Source organism: Sinocyclocheilus rhinocerous, unplaced genomic scaffold (assembly GCF_001515625.1).
Source record: "Sinocyclocheilus rhinocerous isolate Xijiao unplaced genomic scaffold, SAMN03320098_v1.1 scaffold30, whole genome shotgun sequence".
Classification (NCBI taxonomy): domain Eukaryota; kingdom Metazoa; phylum Chordata; class Actinopteri; order Cypriniformes; family Cyprinidae; genus Sinocyclocheilus; species Sinocyclocheilus rhinocerous.
In genome coordinates this window covers 1,416,209-1,427,858 of record NW_015657838.1, presented here as the reverse complement: position 1 = coordinate 1,427,858, position 11,650 = coordinate 1,416,209, and the positions used below count along the sequence as shown (strand labels likewise).

The 11,650-nt window shown below is 36.0% G+C and overlaps 1 protein-coding gene across 1 annotated transcript in view; it reads right to left on the bottom strand.

The window, feature by feature from the left end:
- The window catches only part of LOC107721564 (cholecystokinin receptor-like), a 34,671-nt gene that overhangs the window by 10,845 nt on the left and 12,176 nt on the right, over positions 1-11,650 (bottom strand). Inside the window, exons 2-3 of the mRNA XM_016529651.1 lie at positions 3,204-3,452; positions 3,079-3,133 (exon numbers count right to left, since the gene is read on the bottom strand). Coding sequence (XP_016385137.1) covers positions 3,079-3,133; positions 3,204-3,452 — 304 coding nt within the window. The remainder of the gene's footprint in view (positions 1-3,078; positions 3,134-3,203; positions 3,453-11,650) is intronic.

Genomic DNA, 11,650 nt, shown 5'->3' with positions numbered 1-11,650 from the left:
TCCTTTGTAGTTGCCCTAATGAAAAGCTAATTCTTGAATCCAGAGTTAACTATAGTATTAATAAACCCTTATAGAAGGGACTTATTGCCTTTATTTGGCCCAATATTTAATAGGCTATAATTAACTTATAATAATTTTCATGGCATTAATAATAAATATCATTAATGCCATATTTCTACAGTGTCAGTAAATGCATGTTAAATAGCCTAGGTGTGGTGATGTGGATTAAATTGCTTATTTACAGTTTTGTACAGATTACCTCTACACTTCAGTTTGCATGGTCAGTGCTATTCAATCTGGTTTCCGCTAGCTACACCACAGACACTTTACTGTTCAAATATATGTGCCATGTGTGGAATTCAAATGGGCAAGCGCTGCTTATTATCACTTCAATAGAGCGGCGAAAGTGTCGAGCTGCAGTTGTTGTCAGCGCTGGGCCGGCGGGAGACACTGGTCCAGTGTGGTCCAGCTGTTCTCTTGCGCTGCGCGGTTTAATCAGGTAACTTTCATAACTTGGCTTTTAGTGTTTGTTTCCCATGCGCTACAGTAAAGCCAAGGCGATTAAAAGATACCCACAACTCTAGTGTAAACGAAATACATTTTTATCGCTCATATATTTTGGACTGAAATAGCGCAGACACTAATATGTGGGGGCATGGTGGGATTTCTGCAATCGGCACACCGGGAAAGCTCAGGTGGTCCCGATGGCCAATCAATTCTAGGTCTACTTTTCCTTTCCTCCACAGCCAATCACGTAGGGCCCCCTCAATCCACGGGCCCTGGGGCTTCAGCCCCGCCTAGCCCTTATGTTAATCCGGCCCTGCTGACACTGTGTGGGCCGCGGGCACTCGCACACACTCAAGCAAATAAGATCTGCTCTCTTGTGAACTGTGTCACCTCCAGGGCCTCCACCAGACAGTCAACATAATGCAGTAGAAAAACATCCTTTAGAAACGCTATCTGATCACCCGTGCATGCCAGTAAAAAAAAAAAAAAGAACATGACAGTGTAATTGTTTTCAGGCCACTGTACCTGAATCGTTCCTTGTGCCTGTAACTTTTATGCAAATGCAAAACAATATTGTCCACTGATGTCCAAAACAGAACTGTCTTTTGATTTTTTTGCCCCTTCAAGCCATTTGCCAGCAGCCCATGTGTGTCAGATCTGACCTTGGCATTGTGTCGGCTGTTGCTGGGTGAGCCTTGACTTTCATTTAGGGAGGTAGTGATCCATGAAACAGTGCAGATCAAGCTGGATGCATGCATACATATGTCTACATCAGTGGCCAATTTCTCAAAGCGAGTGTGGGTGCCAAAATCTGACATCCTGGTAATTGTATTACAAATGAAGAGTAGTCTCACCTACCCAGTTTGACTTGTGTTTTATAGTGTGGCTCATATCGCAGATTATTTGTGTTGTTTTTACAGTACAGTATTGTTAATGAGCCAAACCCTGAAATACATGATACCATAATAATGGATTATTATTTAAAATACAATGCAACAGTTTCTGCAATTTGTACAGGAAACACCAAAGTGTGTAAACCGTAGCCGTCACATCATTTTAAGTTTTTATATTAAGTTTTTTGGTTATTATGTGTGAATAAGGACTGTTTCAGTTTGTTATTTGCCTAATAAATTAGAAGAAAATCTTTAGTTTTAAGCAAGTTTTTGACAGATTCCTAAAATATTTGTGTTTTCTCTTTATTATGAAAGGTGGTCTAATAAATTTGTTAAGCACAGTGCTTAACACATTTATTAGACCACCTGTCATAATAAAGAGAAAACACAAATATTACACAAATAAACATACAGTGCTCAACAAATTTATTGGACTGTATTTGTTGACTGTAATTGGGCATCTGAATAAAAAATAATAATAATAAAGTGCTTTGCTTTTTTTTCTGCCTTTCATGTAAAACAGTAAATTCAAAAATTCATGGGTAACTAAATTAATTATATTTTGGCATTACAAATACTACTGTGACTAAAGAGATCACACATACTGGTGGATTAACAATTACAATTACAATTAACCAATACTGTTAGTTTGGGCCAGCTGTGGCACAAACCTTTCATTTGGGTGGTATTTGTTAAGCACTGTGTGTGTGTGTGTGTGTGTGTGTGTGTGTGTGAGGCCATGAATTAAGATTTCGTTCCCACAACTGGTTTATTCATGGCCATGAATTACTAAGTTAAATCAAAACAGAAAAATATATATATAATAATTACACAATCAATTAGAATTAGAATCAGTTCAGATTTTGCTGTAAAGCAGCTAAAAGACAATAGTGTCATAATTGAGCTTAAGTCATTTCAGTGTTTGGTTCAGTTCAGATCAATTACACTGTGAAATTCGTCAATTTAAAATGAGTTCAATTCAGCTATAAGCAGTTCTTCAAAAGGCAGCAATGTCGTTATTCAGTTTGAGTCAGTCAGTGTGGTCATACTGATAATCAATTATTGAAAGTTAAGTGTATTTCAGGCCCAAACTAAGCAAGCCAGAAGGCATTAATGTTCAATGTTATTTTAAATGTGTAAAATGAAAGTTTACTTAATCCAATTGTGTTGCCACTACATGAATCATTTTTGTTGGCATTAACTGAACCAACAAAAGGAGTGAAAAGAGTGAAAAACAGAAATGTCTAAATAATAATTCAAGCAATAATTTGTCATCCCTGGGTCTAGACAGCATCAGGCCATCACTGAGATTGAGACACCAAATCCTCTAATCATCTATTTAAAAGTGCTCTTTACTATACCATGCATCCTACTACTCAGTTTTATTGCTTTTCACCATCATTATATGATCAATTTCTACTGACATAATTAAAAGAAAACGTAACCAAACATTTTTTTGAAAAATCAAAGGCATGTTTGTACAGAAAATAATAACTTAATTTAAATATTCATGTCACAGTACTATTTCAATCCCAACTGCGCCTGCATAGACTAAATTAAAAAGTAGGAATAATGAGTGTCTTTAGATTTAAAGCCACATAAAGTTCTGAAGATCTAGGCAAGAGCACTTGAAGCTTGTGATTTTTACCAGTGCTATGAATACAGTCAGTAAACAGACTTTCCTTGGGTCCCATATGCCAGCAGGATATCCAGTGCAAAGAAGTTGTTCTGTTCTTTGTGATTTAGTGGGCTACATTAATAACATGCTCATTTAAGGTTAGAAGACATGAAAGTCCATCTCACCCATAAGATAGGCCACAATCTTGCACATGGCAGCTCCAAAGATGAAATCCTCCAGCAGGTTGGGAATAAGAGTGAAGGGCATACAGAAAACAGCCATCATGAGATCACTAATGGCCAGGGAGAGCAGGAATGAGTTGGTCACCGTCCGCATTCGCTTATTCACCACCAAAACCACAATGATGAGCAGGTTACCAAACACACTCAGTAGGAATATGAGAGAGTATAGCAGTATGCGCAGCGAATCCATTTCTGAAAGACAAAGATCAAATAACAGATTAACATATTAAAGGCTTTTAAAATAGCAAAATATAAGCGATGCTTATCCTTATAAAGTCTAGTGTGTCATATTAGCAAGTATTCTCACTGATTGAAAGATTTTTCTGACTATTATTTCATATGTAAGGCTTTACAGGGTTAATAATAAGAAAACAAGGAAAACAAGTCAGCCAATGATGAGTTAAAAAACTATAGACTGTGAAGATGTGGGAGGAGGGTTTAAGAGGCATTTAACTGCTCAGTTTAAAATCACTAATCACCTTAAATATGTCAGATCATTGCATATACATTTAATTATTATAATGTTCAAAATGCCTCAGTTAACGAAACTCTCCACACTCTCCTTTGATTACTTTTTGAGTTAAATTATATATAATTGCTAGCACATGGTAATTTCTACATTTTGAGCTGCCAAAAAAAAAAAACACACTGAAATCTTCCTTCCTGAAGACAGGTAAGATACGACCAAAGAAACCAAAACAAGTTGTAACAATTTAATGAATCTTTGTGACATGTTAGGTAGAGTGTTTAATTAACAAGCAACAAGACTGAGATTCAAATTCAGTTAATAAACCAAAAGAAATGTACTGGACTGACTAAAATTAGACTGCATGATTCCTGCCACTGCATTTTACACTTTTTTATTTTTTTTATTACAATGAACTTAATAATGAATTGTACATTTTTGTACTCCACAGCGACTGGATCTAAAACCCTCAGATAACATACATTGTTTTATCAAGTTAATCTATAAATTTGCTATGTGCTGTCAGATTTTCTTGCTGACTTGCTGAATATTTAGAAGTGATGAGTGCCTCTAATGGTCCTCAATGCAAATTCGAGCTGGTAATGGAAAAAATCCAGCCATCATCAAATAACATCCTCAGAATGTAACAGCTCACTCAAACACTTAAAGCTCTGTATTTTTTTGAGACCTGGCTGATGGATTGTGTTTTTCTAGCTGATCTCTGTGGCCATAAATCAGAATTTTTACACAGAGAATGATTCATTCTGACATAGCCCATCACTTTGTTTAAGCAGCGAGTTGGAAACTTGATATCTGTAACTGAAATGCTAATGTATAATTGGAAAGTTGTCTGATTGTGGATCGATCAGAGGGAACTTGAGTGGAGAAAAATTGCAGGATTGCTGCAAAACAGTATTGAATCGTAACTCTGCAGGAATGTCATAAACGTACAATGAATTCATTTTATAGCATCATAAATACAGAGTCCTTCATAAGCCACTTCATCTTTATAGATGAAATCGAAAGTTTCAGAGTATTCATATCCTAAATGATACAGATCTATCTATGCAGGAAACTTTATTATTGTTACTTTTTTATATATATACACAGGTATTGTTGCTGAGAAAGAAAGAAAAACTAAACTCTGCAGACATTTTAAATAGACTAGATACATTTTGCATAAATGTTTCAACATATGCAAAGAAATACATTTATCAGAAATACACTGGCCATCTTATCAGAATTGTTGTAGTTCCTACAGAGCTGACATGGACTGGTTTAATTTCCGCTGAGATTAATAAAGACAAGCCATTTCACACCAGAGAAGAAAATGCCACAAAATAAACAAATAAAAAGAAACTGGAAAAAGCTATTAAAATATTACTGATCAGAAAAGTGATTGTATTTTATATGACATTTAAAAATAATTACTTGTTTAGTTGGACAGGAAAAAATTAAAAGATTTAGGATAGCAAATGTAGATGTGTAAAGCCGCTGTTACACTAGACTTTGAGCATGCAAAATATCTACAGACACAGCGATGGTCGTAATATGACATCATGCTCTGCATCGTCTTTTTTTAAAACATAATTCATATATCAATATCAACATATAATACATCCAAAAGGTAAAAACAAGCTGTCTATGCCACTTTACTGTAACACTTTGATCCTGCAAATTTCAAGTTTGTGTTTTTTTTTGTTCAACTAAGAGCTCATGCTGATATTCTATTGGTCGCACATCTTCACGCGATATAAATTCGCAGGGCGGAGTTCACCAAACTTGAACTTTGGAACGCAACAAAATGCGAAACTTCTTTGTCTGAGGTTGTGTCTGGCCTCCCACATTTGCATGCGTATGTATGGAAGTCGAGGAATGAAAAGTTCAATGTGACCGGCTCTTAAGAATGAATCGCTGAAAAACCCATATTTGATGAGCCATTATTCTGAATACGAGCACTATTCAGAATACGCCTTAATGTCTACAGCGGTTATGGCCTGACATACAGTATATGTGAATTCTTTATTAAAATTCCTCTGATATTGCATATTTTTTTGGTCAATTTGGCAATTTTGGTAGATTTGTCTTTCTTTTGTGGAACACAAAATTTTTAAGAAACTGTTTTCAACTGTTTTTGTTCACAGTGAAAATCAATGAACCCATTGAATGTATGAGACATTTTTCAAAGTCTTAAAGGTGAACTGTCACTTTAAGGCTTATTTTGTTCCTGCTCTAATGACTTTTGATGTAGAAAAGCTCCACATTAAAAACAATCCTCCCTAAGGGTACTGAATACTAAGCCTTAATTTTGGGGCCCAACTATCAGACATTGAAAAGAAGCCATTTTTTGGCTAAGTGCGACATATTCCAACTGCTTTCCATTACTGCCTCTGCAGAGAGCAGTCAATGTGAGCCAGCATGAGCAGAGAGAATTATGGGATGTGAACAGTCATATCCTGTTTGTGGCTTAGTCTGGCTAAAGCAATCAATTGAGGCCACGTTTGACTACAATGCAGGGTTCTGTGTGCGTTCCATTACTGATCGCCTGTAGCCACTGGTCTTAAAGGATTAGATCCACCAAAATGCTGCTGACATCCTCAGGACTTTGATCTCATGAGAGATGTGGTCCACATGAGTGGCTCGACTAAAATCGATCTCTCACTTTCTCTGTCGTTGTTTATCAAGTATCCTCCATATGGCACTATACTCTCTGGGACGCATTAGCCTCACTATGTGGGAGAAGCGTGAACTAAACTGTTTGAGGATTGCTGTGAATTCTGTCATAGTCGTGGGTTTCACAGGCCTTGTTAGATAACCGCAGAGTGTTGCCTTGGGATGGGATTGACTTGATTTAGGGTTAAAACAGCATGCATCATCATTGCTAGTAATTGGATTAATTTACCATTTTGAACTCATTATAATATTATGCGTCCTACTAGAAAAAATTGCATAAATGTACAAAGGTGTCCCTTTGAGGGTACTGCCCCAGCGACAAGCTGTTTTTGCACATTTTTTCTGAGTGTATATATTTGTGCAAGCTTTACCATTTCAAAAGTGACTAAGAACCCATCTAGAGCTGACCTTTTTCTAACAGTTGGTACTTCTATGAAAATTGATGCCAGTTCCTTGTGAAAAGAAGTACACTTCAGCATACTTAAGTGTGAACTGAATGTAATGTTTTTTTGGACATTTAACTGCAGGTTAATTGCAAATAAATGGAAATAGTTTACATTTTAATTCATAGTTACAGTTTAAATATGATCGTTAACATATTGATGTGTATATAAGTGTAATTTTTAAAACATGACACTTTTAAAAGTCTCATTAAGTGTGTTAAGAAACAGTCATGAAAGTGTACTTAAAGTAGGTGGCCTTTTGTTTAATTAATATTATATTATCATCAAGTGCAGGTTTTTAAAATTATACTTTTAAGATTTGAAGTACACTACAAGTGCACGTTCAATACAATTAAGTGCACATCTTTTTTCACAAGAGTTGCTGAGCTATCTTATATGTTAACAAAGCAACAATGTACTTTTTTTCCTTTGCATTGTTGAAAAATTTCATGTACAGACATTGTCAAAACGATCCCCGTTCACATAGATCAGCAAAAAATGACTAAAAATCCTGTATTATGCATGCCAGTTGGCGATGTCACTTTGTAAAGAAACACCACATGCACTACGTGCACATACCTATAGATTGAACACCTAATAAGCAATGCACATGATGTGACTGTTTTCCCAAATTCATGTTTCCTAAGACCGACCACTCAGAAAATACCAAACAGGCTGAGACATAGAAAGATAGTAGAAACATAAAAAATAAATCAGAAACACACGCTGGTGAATGCAAACAACTCAGTTAGGAGAAAAAATGTATGAAGAAAGAGACAATAAATTAGATTACAGAGAATGAAACACTTGTTCCCCTTGCAAATTGAAATGTTACAAAGGGGTCGTCTAATCGAATTCAATTACTCTTTCCTCTGTGCTCTTCTCCCTGTGGATGAATGTCTCCCTCAGCATATTTCACCATGCAATCTTGGCGTCTGTGACAGATGTTTGTTTTAGGATGATCTCTCAACACGTCCTATCTCACACAAACCTGTACTGTCATCCTTCGTAAGTCACATTGCTATTCAAACCATCCAACACAGCACGGTGTGTAAAACTGCCAATAACTCGCTGCACACGAGGGACCGACAATCCAGAATGAGGTCATTATAAAACTAAACACTGTAGGTCATTGATCATTTATTAAACCATATGAGACTGGTATCCACTGGTGGACAGATCTGTAAAAAGCCATTTTGAACCATTCAGGGAGTTATGGTTCATTCGAACCACCATACACTCTTAAAAATAAAGGTTATTTATTGACTTCTATGGTTCCAAGAAGAATCTTTAACATCCATGGAAGCTTTCCATTAACAAACTTTCCTTTAAAGTTCTTAAGATTGTTAAAATGTTTTGCATACTATAAGAAAAAATAACTGTTCATTGAAAGGTTCTTTCTGGAACTCAAAATGGCTCTTTAACATTGCTGCAAAAACCCCGTTTTGGAACCCTTATTTTTTGTGATGGCCTTTTATTTGTTCAATGCCCATTTCGATGTGAATTCAGCTCTACTGTTAATAAATAAAGTGATCCAACAAGTTATATTTTAATGCTTTAAATGAAGAAAAATATTTAAGATTTTTTATAAGAAAAGTAAGTAAGTAAGTAAAGTAAGTAAGTAAAGTAAGAAAGTAAGTAAGTATGAAAGAAAGTAAGTAAGAAAGAAAGAAAAGTAAGTAAAGTAAAGTAAGTAAAGTAAGTAAAGTAAGTAAAGTGGCTCTTTAACATTGCTGCAAAAACCCCGTTTTGGAACCCTTATTTTTTGTGATGGCCTTTTATTTGTTCAATGCCCATTTCAATGTGAATTCAGCTCTACTGTTAATAAATAAAGTGATCCAACAAGTTATATTTTAATGCTTTAATGAAGAAAAATATTTAAGATTGTTTTTGTTTTTTTTACTTCAGTGCTTATATTTGTAGAAATAGTGATATAAAATGTACACAATACGGACATCTGAGAATTTTCTCAGATCATTATTTGTTAGTACATTGTTTTAAACAACAGTGTATGTATGGTTTATGGTTTAAAAAGGGTATATTGCTTATTTGCTTACCTACACATTGGCATTGGCTTACATAATGTTAAATTGCATTATATTATATTACATTAAATTACAACCCCAAATCAATAGGGTCAGATTTACTAACAGCTTGCGCTTGTGTAAACCCTCTTTTTGGCATTTCTACTGTCTACCGTCAGGATTTACTAAAGAAATGCAGTGAAAAGTGATGAAAAAGCATGGACAGTTATTTTTGCAGCTGACCTTAGTTATTACATATGCATTTGAAGGAAATTTTCTTTCAGATGCAAAATTCATGAGAGTAAATAATGTGACTTACTAAGGTTTGCAATAGTTGATTTACTGGTATTTGTGCCCAAGACTTTCTCAAAATAAATGATTCAGAAAGAAAGAAAAGTAAGTAAATTATAAGTAAAGTAAGTAAAGTATGAAAGAAAGAAAGAAAGAAAGAAAGAAAGAAAGAAAAGCAAGTAAAGTAAGTAAGTAAAGTAAGTAATTAAGTAAGTAAGTAAAGTAAGTAAGAAAGTAAAGTAAGTAAGAAAGTAAGTATGAAAGAAAGTAAGTAAAGTAAGTAATTAAGTAAGTAAGAAAGTAAAGAAAGTAAGTAAGAAAGTAAGTAAAGTAAGTATGAAAGAAAGAAAGAAAGAAAAAGAAAGAAAGAAAGAAAGAAAAGTAAGTAAGTAAGTAAAGTAAGAAAGTAAAGTAAGAAAGTAAGTAAAGTAAGTAAAGTAAGTAAAGTAAGTAATTAAGTAAGTAACGTAAGTAACGTAAGTAAGAAAGTAAGTAAAGTAAGTAAGTATGAAAGAAAGAAAGAAAGAAAGAAAGAATGTGCTTTGCTGTTGTATGCCTCTGGGGTGTTTTACAAGAAACCCCAAAAAACAGAACTTTTTAGCTTGATGTCCACCATAATTAATTATCTAGAATGTTTATGCAAGATATACAGATCGTTAAATTAGATGTATATTGTTTAAAAGTGAACTGAATATTTATTCCAAGATGGGATAAACTGCAGCTCATGTCATTAAATGCCTTGACTGTTTGTCATGTAAACAAAACATCCCTATGATTTCCCATCATCCATTTCCATCTCGCAACACATCACCTATAGAGCAGCACAGCTACTGTTTCAGCTTTTGAACTTCCCCTTTACACACTCTCTCTGTTTAAATCTAGATTAAAGACACATCTCTTTGGCCAAGCATTCAAATAATGCATCTCATAATCTTGTACTGCAGTTATATCTGATCAAATGCACATTATTATTCTTTAAATTGGGTTAAACAAATCAATCTTGCTTGGTTGAAACCGCAGCTACGCTGATTATGTCTCTATTTGTTTCTCTGTTTCTACCACGGGATGTCTAGGATTTACACAAGCTTCAGTCTGGATCCAGAACACCTGAGAAGAGATGATGCCAACCCCTCAGAGGACCTCAGATGATGCCAACCCTGAAAAAACATACAGAACTACCACATTTTGCTATAAATTTGATTGCATCATATAATAATTGCTGTTAATAGTGTTCATCGTCTGTTTGATTACGTCTTTAATTGATTATGTCTTTAATTGATTTTTCCGTACATCACGGAGCTTATCACCACTGATAAGCTACCACTAACTATTGTAAAGTTGCTTTGCAACGATTTGTATCGTGAATTGAATATAAACTCGCAATTCACAGAAGAAAAGTATAAATTATGAGATATAGGCCTAAATTCACAATTCTCAGAAAAAAACTGTGAGAACTGTGAGATGTTAACTTGCAGTAGTGAGATATAAACTCATAATTGTGAGAAGAAAAGTCAGAAGTTTGACATATAAACTTGCAATTGTGAAAAGTTAGAATTGTGAGAAAAAATTGCTAAGAAAACGTCAGCTTACACATGTAACCTGTCACAGATCAAGCCTCTGTGGATCTCTTTGATCACCACCAGAGGGCACCTTCACCTGAGTACTGACTTCAGTTCGGACTTCATTTCACATAACCCAGTGCTTGGGACTGATTACCTACACACCTGACTTATATTCCCTGGACTATTTAAGCAGTTTCCAGTTTTGCTGTGGCTAACATTTCTGAGCGTTCTTCATCGTGTATTGCTCCCTTGTGTATGACCCTGGACTGTATTGCCTTGTTTGATTCTCTGCTGCCTGCCTTTGTGACCCTGCATGTTTGTATTATCCACTCTCTGCCCTGTTTGCTGCCTGCCCTCACCATTTGCCTGTACTCTGACCACGTTATTGGCTTGCCTTGGATATCGCAGACGCTGTTGATTGAACCTTGCCAGTTAGACATTGATTATTTACTTTTAAAGCTGCACATGGATCCCAACTCAGTTGTCTCTTTGTTACATAACGTCTCGGTTACGTATGGTAACCCTCGTTCCCTGAAGGAGGGAACGGAGACGTCACGTCGGATGACCGACGAAATTGGGATCTCGCTTAGAGAGACCAATCTACTTCGAGTGTAAACTAAACGAGCCAATGCACATTGGCATGCGATTATTGCATCCAGCTGCCGTTGATCACAGCGTGAGTATAAGTAGGCAGCAGATGCAGCGCATATTCAGGTTTTCGCTGAGGAGCCGAGCCGGTGACCCGGCCGCTCAGCGGTGGTACAGGAGCTGTGGCGACGGGACGTGACGTCTCCGTTCCCTCCTTCAGGGAACGAGGGTTACCATACGTAACCGAGACGTTCCCTTTCAGTCGGTCACTCTCGACGTCACGTCGGATGACCGACGAAATTGGGATCCTACGAGGGGCTGTCACGAGGAGCATTAGTTCCGG